At 55.5% G+C, this 16,843-nt stretch overlaps 9 protein-coding genes across 9 annotated transcripts; 4 read left to right on the forward strand and 5 right to left on the reverse strand.

The window, feature by feature from the left end:
• Positions 1 to 25: 25 nt before the first annotated feature.
• K437DRAFT_270146 (uncharacterized protein) lies at positions 26 to 1,272 on the reverse strand (the record flags this gene model as incomplete). The annotated part of the gene is made up of 5 exons (XM_013385752.1): positions 26 to 196; positions 282 to 512; positions 591 to 712; positions 838 to 1,008; positions 1,221 to 1,272. The coding sequence occupies 5 exons, from the start codon at positions 1,270 to 1,272 to the stop codon at positions 26 to 28; spliced, it is 747 nt and encodes a 248-aa protein (XP_013241206.1).
• Positions 1,273 to 1,850: 578 nt separating this feature from the next.
• K437DRAFT_258862 (P-loop containing nucleoside triphosphate hydrolase protein) lies at positions 1,851 to 3,291 on the forward strand. The gene is made up of 2 exons (XM_013385753.1): positions 1,851 to 2,498; positions 2,570 to 3,291. Exons 1-2 carry the CDS (start codon positions 1,973 to 1,975, stop codon positions 3,217 to 3,219), a joined length of 1,176 nt encoding a protein of 391 aa, XP_013241207.1. The 5' UTR covers positions 1,851 to 1,972; the 3' UTR covers positions 3,220 to 3,291.
• On the reverse strand, positions 3,172 to 5,224 carry K437DRAFT_258863 (uncharacterized protein). The gene is made up of 5 exons (XM_013385754.1): positions 4,683 to 5,224; positions 4,581 to 4,594; positions 4,486 to 4,497; positions 4,272 to 4,396; positions 3,172 to 4,204 (listed from the first exon to the last, which is right to left on the reverse strand). The coding sequence occupies exons 1-5, from the start codon at positions 4,953 to 4,955 to the stop codon at positions 3,471 to 3,473; spliced, it is 1,158 nt and encodes a 385-aa protein (XP_013241208.1). The 5' UTR covers positions 4,956 to 5,224; the 3' UTR covers positions 3,172 to 3,470.
• A 344-nt stretch (positions 5,225 to 5,568) lies between these two features.
• Positions 5,569 to 6,454, forward strand: K437DRAFT_279296 (DUF1077-domain-containing protein; the record flags this gene model as incomplete). Its single annotated transcript, XM_013385755.1, has 5 exons — positions 5,569 to 5,615; positions 5,723 to 5,789; positions 5,875 to 6,094; positions 6,177 to 6,340; positions 6,425 to 6,454. 5 exons carry the CDS (start codon positions 5,569 to 5,571, stop codon positions 6,452 to 6,454), a joined length of 528 nt encoding a protein of 175 aa, XP_013241209.1.
• A 27-nt stretch (positions 6,455 to 6,481) lies between these two features.
• K437DRAFT_295986 (uncharacterized protein) lies at positions 6,482 to 8,010 on the reverse strand (the record flags this gene model as incomplete). Its single annotated transcript, XM_013385756.1, has 2 exons — positions 6,482 to 7,853; positions 7,982 to 8,010. The coding sequence occupies 2 exons, from the start codon at positions 8,008 to 8,010 to the stop codon at positions 6,482 to 6,484; spliced, it is 1,401 nt and encodes a 466-aa protein (XP_013241210.1).
• A 558-nt stretch (positions 8,011 to 8,568) lies between these two features.
• Positions 8,569 to 11,130, forward strand: K437DRAFT_194570 (PAP2-domain-containing protein). The gene is made up of 3 exons (XM_013385757.1): positions 8,569 to 9,644; positions 9,719 to 10,117; positions 10,227 to 11,130. The coding sequence occupies exons 1-3, from the start codon at positions 8,921 to 8,923 to the stop codon at positions 10,736 to 10,738; spliced, it is 1,635 nt and encodes a 544-aa protein (XP_013241211.1). The 5' UTR covers positions 8,569 to 8,920; the 3' UTR covers positions 10,739 to 11,130.
• Positions 11,131 to 11,331: 201 nt separating this feature from the next.
• On the reverse strand, positions 11,332 to 12,351 carry K437DRAFT_279298 (putative RPL43B-60S large subunit ribosomal protein; the record flags this gene model as incomplete). Its single annotated transcript, XM_013385758.1, has 3 exons — positions 11,332 to 11,368; positions 11,601 to 11,839; positions 12,349 to 12,351. The coding sequence occupies 3 exons, from the start codon at positions 12,349 to 12,351 to the stop codon at positions 11,332 to 11,334; spliced, it is 279 nt and encodes a 92-aa protein (XP_013241212.1).
• Positions 12,352 to 12,846: 495 nt separating this feature from the next.
• Positions 12,847 to 14,478, forward strand: K437DRAFT_194678 (Isochorismatase hydrolase). The gene is made up of 8 exons (XM_013385759.1): positions 12,847 to 13,022; positions 13,103 to 13,107; positions 13,221 to 13,327; positions 13,430 to 13,621; positions 13,727 to 13,845; positions 13,946 to 14,006; positions 14,093 to 14,136; positions 14,220 to 14,478. The coding sequence occupies exons 1-8, from the start codon at positions 12,945 to 12,947 to the stop codon at positions 14,274 to 14,276; spliced, it is 663 nt and encodes a 220-aa protein (XP_013241213.1). The 5' UTR covers positions 12,847 to 12,944; the 3' UTR covers positions 14,277 to 14,478.
• Positions 14,479 to 14,680: 202 nt separating this feature from the next.
• K437DRAFT_275882 (uncharacterized protein) lies at positions 14,681 to 15,559 on the reverse strand (the record flags this gene model as incomplete). The annotated part of the gene is made up of 1 exon (XM_013385760.1): positions 14,681 to 15,559. Exon 1 carries the CDS (start codon positions 15,455 to 15,457, stop codon positions 14,681 to 14,683), a length of 777 nt encoding a protein of 258 aa, XP_013241214.1. The 5' UTR covers positions 15,458 to 15,559.
• Positions 15,560 to 16,843: the final 1,284 nt, after the last annotated feature.

Consider the following 16,843-nt stretch of genomic DNA (forward strand, 5'->3'; position numbering starts at 1 on the left):
TGTCTCTACGGGATCCTCCTTTTGATCAGCCCATGGCCGCGGCGGGGTAGCGTGTCCCGGACAATTTCTCCACCTCGTCGACCAAAGTGCGGAGCTTGTCGAACGTCTGCTGATCCGGATGGACCTTCGCCGCTTCCCCATTGCTCTTCACGGTCGCTGCCTTCGTCGAGCTGGAGATGACGATGAGCCGCTCGTACTGCGCCAGATTTCACACCATGACTAGCTGCGTGACGCCGTCCACGAGCTTGAGGTTCTCATCAAAACTCTCCTTGTCGAGGTACAGCATGTGCAAGCGTAAGTCGCCTAGCTGTAGCTGGCCGCACGAGCACATTTCGCCGCTCCTTGCATGTGGCCATGACGCCGTTCCATTCGATCTCCAAGCTGAGCTGGTTGTACTCCACCTGGACTACCGCGACATGCACGACGGCGTGGATTTCGCGGATGGTCTTCGCGTTCACTTCGAGCAGACCGGTGTGGTTGGAGGGGACCTCCTCGGCCAGCGCCTCGAAGGTCTTCCCGATTTTCTCGTCAGTCAGCTTCGGATCACTTCGAGCGGGTTAGAAGTTGTCGAGCTTCTTGGCGCCTGGCACCGCCTCTGCTGCTTGGAGCTCCTCGCGCAGATTCTCGACTGAAGAGTCGAGACTGCTGAGGTTCTTGAAGAGCTCGAACCCTCCTTTGAGGGAAAGGACAACTAGCTCGATGTTTCCATGTGCTAACAAAGCGCAATAAATAAGTTTGAACAATGTTAGTCTTGCCACGCGCGATTCAAAAAATGAGGGCTTTCAACGTGAATGCAAGGCCAAGGGCAAGAGCAGTAAGCGACTGTCCGCGCCTCACATACCTTTTCGAGGTAACACTTGGGGAGGGCAAGGTTGTGAATAGAATCTGCCGTGTAGAAAGTTCCGACATTGGTCATCAATTTGTAGCTGCCTTCGAGAGTGGCATTGAAGGCGTTGAAGGGCTGAGCAACCGGTGCGATATCAGGCGCCCAGGTCAGGGCCATCGCTCCTGTCGAAGTGGATCCAGTCGGGTGTTGGAGTGTCAGTCAGCTGGGCCTAGGAGATTCCTCATTGCCGCGATATACCAGGTGCTCACAGTAGTGAGACTGCAAACAATAGACAATAGATGTCGAGAGGCGGTGTGCGAGATTGGTGCAGGTGAGCCTCCTCGTACATGGCAGGCGGGTAATCTGCACATGATTTCCGCAAGGGCTTGCTCACCAGGTGTGACCTTAAAGCCAGACTCTCCGAGAGCATGCGCCGGTACGAACATCTTGCAGGTGGTGCTCAGGGGAGGGTGGGTCTCCAATACGGGCTCGGTACCTGTTGAATGAAGGTAGGTCGGGGTGAAATACAGGGTGTTCCTCTGGTGGTTTCCTTCGTGGTTTTTGATTATCTGTTGGTTCTGTCGTGGTGATAGACAGCGCTCCATACGAGGAAGCAGCAAGCCGCGGCACCAATTTATAAGGACCAATGCATGCAATTGAAGGTTGGCGTAGAGAGAGCATGTGTTTGGGGCAAAGGCGGGGGTGAAACGATCAACGTGGATTCAAGTCTTCGAGATGATGCACCAGAACTCAAAAGCTGTGCCCGCCTGTGTGTTCGATCACCGTCGCTGGTTTTATGGATGGAACGATCGTGTTACGGTCGCTGCGCCATAAAGTGCGAGGATGGTTGGCACCAGGACAGTCAATGGGGAGTAGGGTTCGGCGCTGCCCGCCTGCGATGGTGCCATCATACCAAGCATGAGTTCAGGCACTCTCTACACCTATGGTGCATTTCTTTTTTATTATTAAAAAAGCCTTCCCCTTCATCACTTCTTCATCCTTGCGCACCCGAGGACCTGCGGACTCCACCATTTGAACTCAGCAGCGCTTACCGGCCGATGCGCTTCGCCCTCTTTGGCAGCATCTCAATCATTCATAACTTCAGCGCCAGCTGCAACTCCCAGACCAAAGAAGCAAAACGGCGCCATGTCCGCCTCGCAAGCAGGCCCCGATGAAAAGATCATCCGCCGCTTGAGCAACGTCAAGCACATCATCATCGTCCTCTCCGGAAAAGGCGGCGTAGGCAAGAGCTCCATCGCAGCGCAGCTTGCCCTCTCGCTCTCCTCGACGCCTGTGCCTGACTCTGCCCAAGCTGGCAGCGGCAGCAACAGCCCCCAGCATGCGGGGCCGAGCACGTCTACATTAGCGGCAGTGTCTGCCTCTTCCAGTCGTATTCCACGGGTGGGTATCCTGGATGTAGACTTGACCGGGCCTTCGATTCCGCGTATGGTCGGTCTGGACGGTTCGAACGTTAAGCAATCCTCCGACGGGTGGGTTCCCGTCTTCGCAGATGCCACCCAGCGACTGGCCGTCATGAGCGTGGGCTTCTTGCTCAAGAGCAAAAACGACAGCGTCGTCTGGCGTGGGCCAAAGAAGAATGCCATGATCAAGCAGTTTCTCGGAGATGTGCGATGGGGAGAGCTTGACTACTTGATTATTGACACTCCGCCAGGTGAGAACCATGCTGCTTTTCTTTCCTGCCTCTAGAGACACTTATATCTTCCTCGCTCACATTTTGCATAGGAACATCCGACGAGCACATCTCCCTTCTCGAGTATCTACGCACTTTCAACCCTACCGCGGTGCTCGTCACAACGCCTCAAGCCGTCTCGCTGGCCGATAACATGCGCTCGCTCGACTTTACACGCAAGACCGCCCTGCCACTGCTTGGGCTGATTGAGAACATGAGCGGCTATGTCTGCCCACACTGCTCCGAATGTACCAACGTCTGGGGCCGCGGAGGCGGCGAGGCGCTCGCGAAGCGTGAAGGGATCCATTTTCTCGGACGCATACCCATCGATCCGGGGCTTGTACGCGTGCTCGATGACGCAAGAGACGAGGCGCTGCAGCATACGTGCGCGGGTGGCGCCGCGGCGCAGGTCGGCATCCACAACGTCAGCGCGCCCCTACCTGCTGGCGCCGACATCGATGCGGCGGAAGGGAGCAACGCGCTCACTGCGCCGCGAGGAAGTGAAGAGGAGAACGACGACACGGCTAGTGCGCCGAGCGGGACGCTGCTGAGTCAGACGCTGCTCAGACGATATCGACAATCACAGACGTTCCCCATCTTCCAAGACATCACGCGACAGATCGTGCAGCTGGCTGACGAACTTGATTCCAAGTCCAAGCTCGAGGCCCTGTCCTTATACAGCCAGCAGCCACCCCCTTCATAAAAAGGATGGCAACAACTACGTGTTCACGCAATACCAGATGTGATCTAGAATAGAACATTTGACACCATTGCATACGCCATACTCTTGCAACCAGCAGAAAATGCCTTTCTTCAGATGATGGCAGTACGCTTTCGCAGCATCTATTAAGCCTTTTTTGGAGATGCTATGGGGCAATAAGGAGGAGAATCTGCGCAACAGCGACTCTGCTGATTGAAGCTCACCGAGACGTGATTGAGAAGGGATACGGGCGCCTACTTGTTGGCCAGAGCGTGCGGCCCTATCTTTGAAAGCTTTTTCGGTGGCTTCCGCAGCACCTGCACCGCACCGCCACCCTGGCCCGCAAAAGCAAGAACAACCTGTTCCTCCCCTAACGCGGTGCCAAGCCTCTTCTTCCTAGCCGCAACACACTTCTTAGAAAAGTTGAAAAGCTCCTGCGTCGAGCGTGCCGGGAAGCTGGGATGCTGCGCGATCGATTTGAACAGGTCAAAGTCCAGCGTCGAGTAGATACCTATCAAGCGCTCCTGTGCCCCCGGTACCGGCGGCACGGAAAATGCGCCAGTCTCCACCGGTAGTGCCCGCGCCAGGAATTCCGTCGTGGTTCGATTCAGGTCCTCGCTGTATGCACCGTACCGGGGCGGGGCTGTGGAGGACGAGGCGATGGACCCGTTCGGCGAGTGCGACGCACTGCTGTTGTTGACGTCGCCGAAAGCTGGTGAGCTTGTAGTGGAAAAGGACGACAAGCGAGGGTGTTGGGTCGTGGCGCGTGAGAAGGCGATGTAGCTCTGCACGTTGTCGGCTGTGATGCTCTGCTTGCAAATCGCGTGGGCTGCTTGGCACAACTCGTCGAGCTGCAGGTAGAACGCAGCTGCCAGAACGGCTAGTGCATTCTCGGGTGTGATGAGCGAGGAGGATGGCCCGCCATAGAGGTGGCCCAGGCAGATGGAGATGGCGTCCTCGGTGATGTGCGGGTCATCGAGTTGGAGGCCTGCAGAAGCATCCACCATGTCAGCGAAAGGTTCATCTGTGCGTTGTTGTATGAAGAGCGAACCCACCAATCTCTCTTCGATGTGTGCTCATCAAAAGTTGGCGGAGGTATGGAGAGCGAGCAAGGAGGAGTGTGTGGAGGTGGAACATGCGAGTGAACCCGTTTACGCTGTGAAAGTGGAGAATGCAATCGCTGTAACAGGATACACAAACAAACAAAAATTTCAGCCTTCATCGTTCGGTGTGAAAGGTAAACGGACCGCTCAGCTGCCAAGCACTCACTGCCACTGTGCGCTGCCGGATCAGAAAGGAGGCAAGAGAGAATCATTCAATGAGCATTCACGGCTGACAGGGGTCATCAGAATCTGACGACTGACTTGCAGAATCCATTCTGATGGTCGATTCGGTGCAGCGAGGATGAGAATGAGAATGGTAAGTGACCAGATTTCTACACCGAATCAGGCTGCAAGCCAGCTCACCTGGTAAACATGCTGAAGCAGAGCATCGGCGCCTGGTTGATTCGCAGTGCCTCCAACGGCGCCGCCGCCGCTACTGCTCCCTGCTGTAAAGAAGCTGGCTTGGGATTGTATGGGCGAATGGGAGGATGTTGCTGCTGATGTGGCCGCCGTGGCGGTCTCGTGGCCTCTATCAGATGTACCGCCAGCAGAAGTAGTCGGAGCTGCAGTGGAGGTGCTGCCGGCTTCGCTCGCAGCGCTGCTAGTGTGTGGAACCCCGTTCGAGGGCATCAGCATCGCGGACAACGGTGGCCGGGTCGAAATAGCGCCGACTGCGCCTCCCTGAATTCGTTTACAAGGCTCTCAATCTGTAGCGCAGAACCAGATGCGAGCAGCGTGGTGTTTGACCTTCTATGGAGGAAAGCAGGACGTGTGTGAGTGAGGCGATGGTAGGCTGTAGAATGCAATAGATCAAAATTAATGAGAGCTCGGTCGACGAATGATTGAATCAGAAACCCAACCCCAAAGAGATGGAGATTCTCTCTCTCGGCCTCTCTCGTTTTCTCTCGTCTCTCTCTGGGGACTCTAGGTTCCAACAGAAAAAGTATACTTTACTCTCAGTGCGTGTCAATGTATGTCATGTGACCTCTTACTCCGAAACGCCGAATTGTTCAGTGGGCTCCAGAGTGTGGGTGAGGAGGAGCGGAACTGTTAAGGCACATGCATGGTGCTTGCTGACAGCTTGATGCTGCTGGGCCCTGGGATAAGGTGGAATGCTTGCAGCCTTGCTGACAAGTCCAACACGTAACTTGCTCGCCATCAAGAGGAAAAGAACAAGGGTGCGTCCGCTATTCAGGACGCGATAATACAAGACGCATAGACAAATCGATCACACAGCTCGCTCGCCAGTATGCCGGCTCTTCTCGCATGGGCCCAAGCCGCGCCAGGACCTAGTCGGTACGTCGTTCATCGTTGGCTGGAGCTCTTGTGTGTCTGCAGCTCAGCCTCGGCCTTGGTCCTGACGCTTTGATCTTTCATTCTCTGGTTTGCTAAATAACTTGTAGGTCATCCGCGAAAGCGACGCCTGCGGTCAATCCGCCAGGCTACACGCCCGACGTTTCAGTAGCAAAGGTGCGCTCTGGCTTAGCCGACCACTGGTTTCAATGCTCTGACACCCACACATGCGCCGTCCCCCCCCTGCGACTCTGTGGACAAGCAGAAGAGCAGCAAGTTGGGGCAAGCGGCGGCAGCGCGATCAGATCCTTCCGAGCTGCAGCTGGCCAAAGCGTGGGAGGTGTCCTACTCACCCGCGAAGAACCTGCCGATGAACGCGTTCATGTTGTACATGAGCGGCAACACCGTGCAAATCTTCAGCATGATGGCCGTCAGTATGCTCTTCCAGACACCAGTTAAAGGTATCGCTACAACGCAGCAGAGTGAGCCATGCCCCTTGGCAAGATTGCAATAGAGGGTATACTGATGAATGGTTTGTTCGAATTCGATTGAATGTTTCTCTAGCGTTCGCACGCTTTGCTTCCCCATCACATTCGCTCCTGCTGCCCAAGATCGTCTTCATTCTGTGCCACCTCGCAGCGGTCGCGCTCGGTATCTGGAAGTGCTGGAGTATGGGCCTGCTACCGACAGAGAGCAGTGACTGGCTAGCGTGGAGGCAGCCACGAATAGTGAGTTGCTGTACCTTCAACTTTTGCAAATCCAGATTCTCAGTTGTTCTAACATTGCCGCATCCCGTCACATTTCTTCGCCAGCCGCTGGAGTACACGCCTATTCGATCATAGCTCTCCTTTAAACGCATGGCTTTCTATTCATTGCATCCTACGTCCAAGTAGCGCAGCACGCATCCTCGCTTGAAGTCTCTCCTCTCCTGCTTGCAACTCCTTCTCGAGCTGCGCAAGTCTCTGGGCGTGTTCGAACGTGGAGAGGTGTTCCTCCACTTCGGGCGTCTTACTGTCTTCGACGTCGTGATGTTGCTCCTCTGCGTGGCTTCTTGAAGGCTGAACGTCCTCTGGCTGTTCCCGAGCCGCGGGTGAACACCGCTCAGTTCGTCGATGTTCAGTGACTGTATTCAGAAACTGCTCGTTGGCAGCCGCATCTTTGGCCAGATCAGGCTCTGAATGCGACTTGATCTCATGGATTCTGTGCTCAGATCGAAGCTCCGCAAAGGTGGGTGTCTTTTCCATGTTGACATCACCAGCATCCGCAACGGTCGCAACTATGATCGAGGGCAACCGAGGTATCTGGACTAAAGAGGATGACGAGACTCTGCGACCTCCAACGAGCTGTGCTACCTCATCCTCCATCTCTTCCACGCTCTCGTACGCGAATGTGGCGGTCATGTCAGCTGCTGTTCTTTCAGAGGACGAAAGGGGCGGAGGTGATGAGTCGCAATGCATATGCCGATCGCATGCAGCGTGCAAATTCTCGGTGTCGACAGGATCGGTAGGAGAGAGGTCAGGCAAGGACGAGCGGTCGCTGTATGCACAGTCACTGTGATCCTGACCTTCAGAATAGGGTAGAATGTCTGTGTTGCTCGTCAGCGCGACCGGAGGTGAGCTCTTTGATCTGTACTGAGTGTTGCTCGCCGAAAGAGCACTGTCATCAGGCGCATCCCAAGCATTTATTTGGGACTGGTTTTGCTCCGGTATGATCAGCTGGAGGGGTGTCGGCAAACGATAGCATTCCCTCTCAGCCAACGGTACCCCCTCGGCACGTGACAACGAAGAATTGGGTGGCGGGATAAGCGGACGGTCCGCGGTCTCTTTCAGATCTTTAGACATGCATGCACCGGTCCAATCGTTCTGCTGTAAGAGAAATGATCGCATGTCTCTGAAACGCTTCTTCTCTGCAAGCGCGGCGTGGTCCTCCAGGCGTGCCTCATCAGCTGTCCCTCCATAAGGCTGGACGTGGTCAATTTCTGCATTGGTTGCGTGCTTGGTCTCCGGTCCGGGCTTAGCCTTTTTCTTTTCTGCCTGGGACGCTAGGATCTGCTCGACGGCTCTGCGTTTGCCCGGTTGGTCATGCCTGGATCTGAACAAGTTGAAGGTGGACGACGGCACGGAAGGACGTCCGGTATGGGCAGAGGATGAGAAAACGGAGCGCTTCGTGTTGCTGTGGCCGCTGGAAGTCATGTCTACATTGCCACCACTACTGTGACGGTTGAGGCGGCTGGTCGTGTATCTGCAAGAATGCGAAGCGTGGGAGACAGACAAAACGTAGGTACGGGCATCATTCACATAGCTGAACGCATTCTTGGAATTCGAGGGCCAGAGTAAAAGAGAGAGAGGCAATGAGTACAAGCGACTTACCGGCCGCCAATCTGATTGATACCCGTCATGCTGGTCTCGATGCGACGCTGCTGCTGCGGCCATGCACATAAAGTAGATGATCAGAGGAGGACAAGGAAACCCATGCACTGGCGTCTGGCGTACGGCGTTTTGCATGTATTCCTTCCGGCGAAGTCCTTGGCATGAGTAGGGGCAAGTTGCAGTGCAGTGTACACCATTGCACCGTGGGACCAGGCTTTGAAGTCTGGAGTCCATTTCAACTACACCCTGGTCTCAGGTCTGTGGTCACCAAACCACGAACTCATACCAGCGGTGCAGACTGTTTTGTTGCGGTTCCAATCTCTCGGTGATCGGCACAAAAAATGAGACACACTCTCGCTCTCTTCCGTCTCCGCGGACGAGAGGATCGCCAACTTGGTTGCGGCGCAAACTCTTCGCAATACCCAGGTGGTGAAGCAGCACGCACAGACACGGACAGGTTGGTTGACCCGCTCCGTAGGGCTTTTGTGCAACCCTTCACCCTGACCAGACGAAAGGCGGACTGCGGATGTCAGTCAAGTGTATTTGACTGATCGCTAATCGTGGGCATGAAGCTCATGGGGGTTTCTCTGATGGAGATGCAGCTTACAGAAGCATGCAGCTAAGATTGCAACTCTTCGCTACAGGCTCGCGGTCATCGTCGCCGTCCCGATCAACAGCAGCTTAGCGACATCAAGTGCAAGCTGTGTACATTCTATATCCACCTTGCCGGTATCACATCTTGGCTGCGTCATCACCAATCGCCACCATTTACCTCAGCGTGCTTCCAATTGACTTGGGCAGTCCATAGGCGAGGCCGACAAGGGGTGCACGAATAGCTAAAAGTCCGCCCCTTTCCCGCGAGCACGGGAAGCCGTCGCTCGGATCAAGGCTTGATTGGAAGGAGGCGGCCGAGAACTATTGAAGAGGCAAAGACACCTTATGGACGGCGGCGTTCACTCCGATCTCTCCATAGCAAGCCCGGCTGGCCCAATGTGGAGGATGGTAGTCGAATCACCGCGGATAACCCGCCTGCAGGGGCGAATAGCGAGCGCATCTCGCCTGCCGCACGCTTTGCGCTACCTCCTCTCACGCACGCTCTCCGCCGCTTCGCGCTTGGAGACGTCGATCTCGATCTCTTTGTCCCTCAGGCGTTTCAGGGAGTACCACTTTTCCGTAGGGGAAAAAGTCAAGTACGCCATCTTGGGCGGCATCTCACTGTTCAGCTTGTTCATCATGGAGGTGCCCTGCTTCCCACTCAAGCTATCCATCCCGGCGCTGTACGCACTTGCCATCCTGCTACCTATCACCTCACAGTTCTTCCTCCCAGCGGGGCCAATCTTCTGCTGGCTTCTCTTTTTCTACTCGTCCAAGTTCATCCCGCCAGACTCGCGCCCGCATATCTGGGTCTCGCTTCTCCCGACGCTCGAAACCATTTGGTACGGTGCGAGCATCTCAGACATTTTGACGCGCCTCGGCCATCCCGCGTTGGACATCCTCGCGTGGATTCCCTACGGTGTCGTACACTTCGTCGCGCCCTTCGTTGTCGCAGCCTGCCTCTTCATCTTTGCCCCACCTGGGAGCGTCAAGGTGTTCGGCACAAGCTTTGGCTTTATGAATTTGATCGGAGTCATCATCCAGATCGTCTTTCCATGCGCCCCGCCATGTGAGTGGCAAGATTTGACGTCTCTAAACCAAGGCTAAAGCGACTCGATGCGAAACGTCCTATATTCTGTGCAGGGTACGAGCTCCGTGAGGGTCTCACACCTGCGAATTACAGCATGAAGGGCTCGCCCGCCGGTCTTGCCCGCATCGACGAATTGTTCGGAGGGCATGGCTACACGCTCACATTCTCCAACGCACCTGTCCCCTTTGGCGCCTTCCCATCTCTGCACGCGGGGACAGCGACGATGGAAGCTCTGTTTTGCTCCTACTTTTTTCCCTTTTACATCACCCTCATCAAAGGCAAAGGCGGCAAAGGCAATTCACGATGGAGAGGAGGCAGAGACATCCGAATCGACGTACGCTTCTTCTACTGGCTCTATGCCGGCTGGCTGTACTGGTGCACAATGTACCTCATGCACCACTACCTCATCGACCTCGTCGCTGGCGGCTGTCTTGCGACTATCTGCTTTTTCTGTAAGCTTCTCTGCATCCCCTTCCCCTTCTCTGTCCACTGCGGCGTAAGAGTCGCTGATGATGCCGTTCCACATATCCCCTATTTTCCTCCTTGCTCGCCATGATCCAGTCTTCCTCACCAATGACATGCGTGACGCGATGGAGATGGGCTGGAAGTACCGCTCCAGCTCGCCCGCTCCGCTCTCTGCTGCTCCATCGCCATTACAACCCGGCTCTGCGTTTGGCGTGCGGAACGCTAACGCCAATGGGCAAGACCCTGTGGGAATGCCGAGCATCTCTGCCTCGGACGCCAACAGGGAAGAGCACTTTGCGCTCGACAGCCTGGACTCGGCGGCGCGTTTTGACGGCAGCGGCGACAGCCATGATAGCGCTGACGAGCTCCAGGACGGCGACGGCGACCGTTGCGCCGGCCAGCGATCCGATGGGGCAGCGAGGTGTGAAAATATGCAGATGGAGCCGCTGCTGGGTGCAGCGCGGAAAGGCAAGGGCACCTCACGGCCGCACAGCAAGCTGCGCGACTTTGCTTTCTCCGCAGGGACGGACGCCACTGGTAGCGGCAATCAGATGATGGAAGGCAAGCCTCTGCTGAGCCGGGTGATGAGCGCTTCAAAGACTGCATGAGCCAATCCCATAGACGTCTTTGGGCTTAGCTTCTTTCATAAGGCAAGGGAGGCACATTGCGTCCAGTATGCAAGCAATCTTCACCTAAGTCTCCCATATCGTATTGATTCCAGAAGCAGTTTCACTACGGCCGCCTGAGCCATGGTGGGGGCACAGAGTGACGACGTTTGGTGCGCTTTCGTATCCAAACTCAAGGCACCATCATCTGAGTTCATCGAGGCTTATTCCATGGTGCAACCCATTCCTGACAGCTCATTCCCAGTCGATGACGAGACCAAGCGCAGCGAAGGTGAAGGAGAGATGCTCGTGCAAGTGTCTTTTTGTGCGTGAGTTGTCATACTGATACATGCGCTCGCGCCATGGCGCACGATGCGTGGAAAGAAGGGCTAAAGACCGCTTGTCGGAAGAGGCGACGACGAATCATCGGCGAATCGATGATAAACGCATGAGGAACGATGCTGCGAGCGACTGCGCGACTTTGAAGTAAAGGCTGCTACCGCATCGGCAAACGGGCTCGCGATGGGCTGAATCGCAGCAAGACAGCAGCCCAGTGGACGGGATGCCCAATGGAGCATGTTGATGTGGTTAAGCCATCAAGCCTCAGTGAGCTCACGGAGACGACGGATCGTGCTGGAGAGCATGGAATCACATGGAGACGAGTCAGCATATGGACACCAAGATGAGGTGGAAGACAAGATGGTGTCACGCGACCAGAACGATATAGGGAGCCTGCTCCCACAGAGTAACAGCTAATCATGCATATGGAAGCTTGAGCACCCATGAATGGGAAGCCTCCTCCAACCGCTTCCGTCTGCGTATCGACGCTGCGATCCTTCCACATCTTTTAGAGAGGCCAACTCACCTCCTGACAGTCGCCGCCGCAGTAGTGCTCAGGGTCCATGCGCCACCAGCAATGACTTTCTTGCAAGCCCGGCACTCCCAGATGCCAACAGCCTTTCTCTTGACGGTGTCCTTGCCGCAGAAGGTGCAAGTGTACCGCGAGTGCTGCGAGATTTCGATCTTCTTGACCTGACGACGCAGGGAAGAACCGTAACGGGTTCCGTACTTTCCGGTGATACCGACCTTGGCTGTGCGTTTCGACTGCAAGCAGGACAAGCGTTGCGGAAGGGGTCAGTTTCTGCTTGCATATTGCCTCCAGTTCCCGCAAAGAATGTTGCGGGGTTGCGATCTTGACTGGTCGACCACAGGCGCAGAGTCCCGAGACCCTCTCTCAGGCCCATCCAAATGTGTGCTCCCAAGGCCCAAATAGCCGCCGTACATGCTAAACCTTGCCTATCCTTTGTCGAATACAGCCAGTCCCACAACGTTGCCTTCCACTTCCCGCCCAACCCCAGTCAAAGATCAAATCTTTAGAGGCCAGCTCCCAGAAAGCCCGGCTTCGGCTTCCAGAGGTGAGCAGACGTAGTTTGAGCTCATCTTCGGCTTCTGATTACCCTTCCACTCCAGCGAAAAATGCAAACGCATTCGATTCACTCCTTCTTCCGGCCATTACCAGCCCCTTCCCCTTCAATATCTTCTGCTCCTTTCTCCAGCCTTGATCCGAGCCAGCACAGCGATGCAGCCTGAGTGCTCGCAATAGCAGCACTTACCATCTTGCCTATATGTCCCTGCTTGCCTACAACGCGCTTGACAAGATGAGATCAAGACGAGATCAAGATGATGCAGTTCAATGTCAACTTTGAAGATGGCAGAGACGCGTTGCAGACTGAGGGCACGCTTGACACACTCTCGCTGGCGTGTGGTGTGGTGCGGAGTGGCAGGCCTGGCAGCAGCGGGCGAGCGAGTGACGGCGGACGAGCTGTTTGCTGCTTGCACCGAGTGGGCTGAATAAATTTCCACCCGCAGGCCGCAGCAGCCTGGCCGGTCTCAGGCAATTCACCGCTGAGGCACTTCCGAGTCCCGAGAGCTGCCCGCTTTCCGCCCATCCTGGCTCCTGCCCGCCCGTTGTTTCCGATCCGCTTCGACGCCTGAGGGCTCGACATCGTTAGCCAGGTCGCGCTATATGTGCCAAAGAGAGCTGGGAATACTAGTCTTAAACTCTTGGGCGTCCAAGACGCATGTAATTCCATCTGTCTCTGCACATTGTTTCACCGATTGACTCGAGAGAATCTTGCAACTAGCTAGGCGCACCTGGCGCCTCAAAGCAGCCAAACGTCTGCATCTCCCGATCGTGCTCTTGCAAAAGATGGCGGCGACAGCAGCGAGGATCGCTCGGATCAGGCCGAACAACACGGCCGTCTTCGTATGTGACATGCAGGAGAGAGTGAGTCGCCTGAACCGGGATGCCCCGTGTCATACCTGCAACACATATGAAGCTAATGACCGACGTTTGTCATCCCATAGTTCAGGTACGCTTCATCGATGCCAATACTGTTTTTGTCTCTCCAGCATGTCCGATGAGCTAACCTAATTTTTCAATTATCGTTCCGTCGCCCGTTTCACTCTTCACTTGGCCATGCAGATCTGCTATCTGGAACTTTGATCATGTCACAAGCGCAGGTGTGAAGCTGCTCAAAGCGGCCAAGGTGCTGGAGTTACCCGTCTACACCACCGAGCAGAATCCTAAAGGTGAGGTAGTGGTGCCTTCCGGCTATCACCAAGGTTCAGCACGCCCTTTGAGGGGAATGCCTGCACCCATGACCTAACCTACCCACCTTTTCCCCTCTGCAGCGCTTGGCGCGACCGTCGCGCCGCTAGCGAACCTCATCTCGGAGCTACCTCCGGAGCTTGGCGGCGACCCGTCGCCTCAGTTTCACCCGAAGACGCGCTTCAGCATGGTATTGGCTGACGGTTCAACTGAGAAGTGGCTGAAGGCAGCCAAGGCGGATGGGGGAATCAAGGATGTCATTATCTTTGGTATCGGTACGTAGCTGATGCGCTATTATGCGCACATAGCTGAGCGTATGACTTGTTAGCAGGCGAATTTCTAACATCTGTCTGACACCCCCTTCATCGACCGTTCCGCAGAATCCCACGTGTGCGTGCTGCAGACAACTCTAGATCTCCTCGAGAAGGGGTACGGTGTCCACGTGCTCGCAGATGGCGTCAGCAGCTGCAACCAGGCAGAGATCAGCATTGCTATCGCTGTGAGTCGGCTGTGCGGTTTAATGTACACAGCATGGCGGCGAAGTGCTGACGGGAATTGCGTCTGATCACTCTCTTTCTCACAAATGACGCTGGTGGTAGCGCATGCGTGATGCTGGCGCTACAATCATGACCAGTGAGAGCGTTCTCTTCCAACTCCTAGGTGCGTTTTGCAGTGCTCACCATCCAGAGAGTTCCATCTCACGGCCCCTTTGTCTTGCTCCCTCTTTCCCCCTCTGACCCTCTCAGTGGACGCGGTGCATCCAAAGTTCAAGGCCATCAGCGCACTGATCGTGAGCATCCAATCGCAATGAGCAGTCGCCGGTGTGACTGTGAGAGCCCATGCTGATATGTTCCTTCTCTCGGCTCTCACCAGAAAGAGGAAAAAGAAACCACCAAGAATGTCGTGTCTGCGCTACTCGCCAAGTACTAGGTCGTATGCGCATGCATATGCGTGCGTACGTCCTCATGCTTGAAGCAGACGCCCACTCTTAACCCCACCTCAGGGAGTAGGGCTGCGCATTGCAGGTCATGCAGGTTTAGATAATACAACAGGCATTCCGAAAAGGGGAAGGAGAGGCGTCACAAGAGTGGTAGAAGAAAGCAGCCAGCCGTGCTCACTGTGAGCAACCATCTGACGGCCCGTGTCTCGAATTGCAGTCGAAAAATCCATCAGGGCAGAATGACATAGTTGAAAAACACAAATCTGCGCGAGGCTGCAGAGGTCGGGAGGATTAGACTGGTGGAGCTGGGAAGTGGGAGTTTGAACGGTTGCACATTGGAGGGAGACTTGGGAAAAACGATGTGCGCGCATCGCCGACTTCAGTGTGGTGATAATCATTGGAGCCTGGTCTGGTAGCTATTGTATCCGACCTCCTCGAGCGGCGTACCCTGCGGCTGCGGTCTGCTGATAGATCCGAGCTTGTTGGCCGAAGCGGGTGAGCTCTCGGTGATGTAAGATCTGCGCCAGGGGCGCGAGCCGGGGACGATGTCGTTGCGCTTCCAGTAGTAGAGCCCTGCGGCGATGACGTTGGCGATGGTGACGACCCAGCCAATCCAAGAGAAGGCGAGCGTGGCGTTACCAAGCGCGCAGGGGATGCCAAAGTAGGACAACTTGCCGCCGCAGGGGAGCTCTCCCTGCGTGCCGGAGAGCGCAGCGGCGGCGGTGAGCCAGAGGAACGAGTATGTGACGGCGATGACGAGCCAGGCGAGCGACGACGCGAGCATCGCGACATCGTGCCCAATCAGCGGGAAGGCGACGGCGGCGGTGAAGAAAGTGACAAAGGCGACAAAAGCGAGGTAGCCAGACGCGCCGCGTGGGCTGATGATCGAAATCGGCCCCACGAACAAATCTTGCTCCGCTGAATTCCACTTGGCAGCGTTTGCGGCGGCTAGGCACCCTGTCAGCAGTCCCAGCAAGCCGAGGCCTATCATGATGATCACCGCTGCGATAGGTGTAAAGTGAGACCAGATCGCCAGAGAAAGGGTAAAGGAAAATAATGGGAAATTTTCCGCCGGCCAGATAAGAGCGAGTGTCAGCTCGATGTGCGTAATTTGCCGCCGGCCAGAGGGATGCACAAGCAGGCAAGCAAGCGAGGCTGAGGAACGCACCATTTTTGCGACCTGGTCGCCCGTTGTCAAACATGTTTGTTTGCGTCCCGTTTGCGCGACGGTCGTGTATCGATGGTTGGGCAGGTGACTTGTCAGAGATCCGGGAGGACGCGAGCGGAGCCGTCGCAGTGGGCTGGTGGTCGTGAGAGTCAGATGGCCGAATGGCAGATGGAGTCAAGGCGCTTGTGGGGTGTTTCCCCGGTGATGCGGCCGTGGGGGTGGCAACGAGTGAATGGACGACTGGGGGATGGGACAGACTGGTGACGAGGGTGAGGACGAGAAAGCGAAGGAGATTGGAGAAGCTGACAAAGTTGAAAGGACGGGACAACCACCAGTTGAATTATGTCCCAGTGGAGCAATAGGGACTGGCCACTTGTTTTGTGTTGCTTTTCCAAATTGGGACAAGATGCGATGGGACGCCGAAGATTGACTGGCACGACGAGCGGCGTATATTATATAATATCTAGCAGGATTGCGCTCTGTGTTCTCACGGGGACAACTCGGACGTATTTTTTTTCCCTTCTTTCCTTCTTTCATTCTTTCCTTCTTTCATTCTTTCCTTCTTTCCTTCTTTTTCGCCACAGGGAGCCAACGTCAGAGAGCTGGAACTGCTGTAAACGATGAAAACACGGCGAGAGGCCAGTGGCAGCGGGAGCCAAGTTTGTGGCTGTGCAGGGTTGTGCTGGTGAACGCACCAGGCTTGGGCCTCGAAACTCGATCAAACTCGCGTCCAAAAGCGTATCATCTCGCTGTACGCGACAAGCTGACGACGATCATGAAGCCCTTACGACTGCCATCATGACCAGCTCTTTGCTTGCCCGTTGAGTTGAGGTCACGTGCCTTCGCACAACATTTCCACGCGCACGAGAACCGGAGAAGTGTGTGATATGTGACCTATGTTTTCCGCTTTCACTCGGTCTGGACTCTCCTATGCTGTTCAGCGTTCCAATTCCCAACCTTTTCACAACTCCTGCACCCATCTGAGCCGCATGGGCAATGGTTAAGTTGAGACTGCAGGGCGTGGGTTTATTTCAGCAGAACACAGAGGCTCAATGGATGCAAACGAGGTCGAGATTTGGAATAGGAGAGTAAGAGAGGACCAATGGCGATGAGCCGACCCCAGAGTCGCACTGTTATCCCCGGGATTCGACGACCAGTTGGACATTCCGAACCCTGACTCCGTAGGTGCGAGGTCACAGCAAAAGCAAAGGTTATCCGGAACGGATCAGAGATGGCCAACGTGCGGGAGGGTCAGAGTGAAAGATTGGATGAGCAAATTGAAGGGGGAGGAGGGGGAGGGTAACATCAGGCATGGAGGAAGAATGGATGTCTGAGCATATGGGAAGGGTATGTGCTGTTTGCGGATGCGGCCAGCAGCGAGTGGCAGGG

The sequence above is a fragment of the Tilletiaria anomala genome, assembly GCF_000711695.1.
Source record: "Tilletiaria anomala UBC 951 chromosome Unknown K437scaffold_98, whole genome shotgun sequence".
NCBI classification, from domain to species: domain Eukaryota; kingdom Fungi; phylum Basidiomycota; class Exobasidiomycetes; order Georgefischeriales; family Tilletiariaceae; genus Tilletiaria; species Tilletiaria anomala.

Coding starts and splice junctions, on each gene's coding strand:
- K437DRAFT_258862 (XM_013385753.1), top strand. CDS start 1,973: ATGTCCGCCTCGCAAGCAGGCCCCGATGAAAAGATCATCCGCCGCTTG. Junction 2,499..2,569: donor GATTATTGACACTCCGCCAG/GTGAGAACCATG, acceptor CATTTTGCATAG/GAACATCCGACGAGCACATC.
- K437DRAFT_258863 (XM_013385754.1), bottom strand. CDS start 4,955: ATGCTGATGCCCTCGAACGGGGTTCCACACACTAGCAGCGCTGCGAGC. Junction 4,205..4,271: donor CACACATCGAAGAGAGATTG/GTGGGTTCGCTC, acceptor ATGCTTCTGCAG/GCCTCCAACTCGATGACCCG.
- K437DRAFT_194570 (XM_013385757.1), top strand. CDS start 8,921: ATGGACGGCGGCGTTCACTCCGATCTCTCCATAGCAAGCCCGGCTGGC. Junction 9,645..9,718: donor CTTTCCATGCGCCCCGCCAT/GTGAGTGGCAAG, acceptor TATTCTGTGCAG/GGTACGAGCTCCGTGAGGGT. Junction 10,118..10,226: donor TGCGACTATCTGCTTTTTCT/GTAAGCTTCTCT, acceptor GCCATGATCCAG/TCTTCCTCACCAATGACATG.
- K437DRAFT_194678 (XM_013385759.1), top strand. CDS start 12,945: ATGGCGGCGACAGCAGCGAGGATCGCTCGGATCAGGCCGAACAACACG. Junction 13,622..13,726: donor TGTCATTATCTTTGGTATCG/GTACGTAGCTGA, acceptor ACCGTTCCGCAG/AATCCCACGTGTGCGTGCTG. Junction 14,137..14,219: donor AGGCCATCAGCGCACTGATC/GTGAGCATCCAA, acceptor GGCTCTCACCAG/AAAGAGGAAAAAGAAACCAC.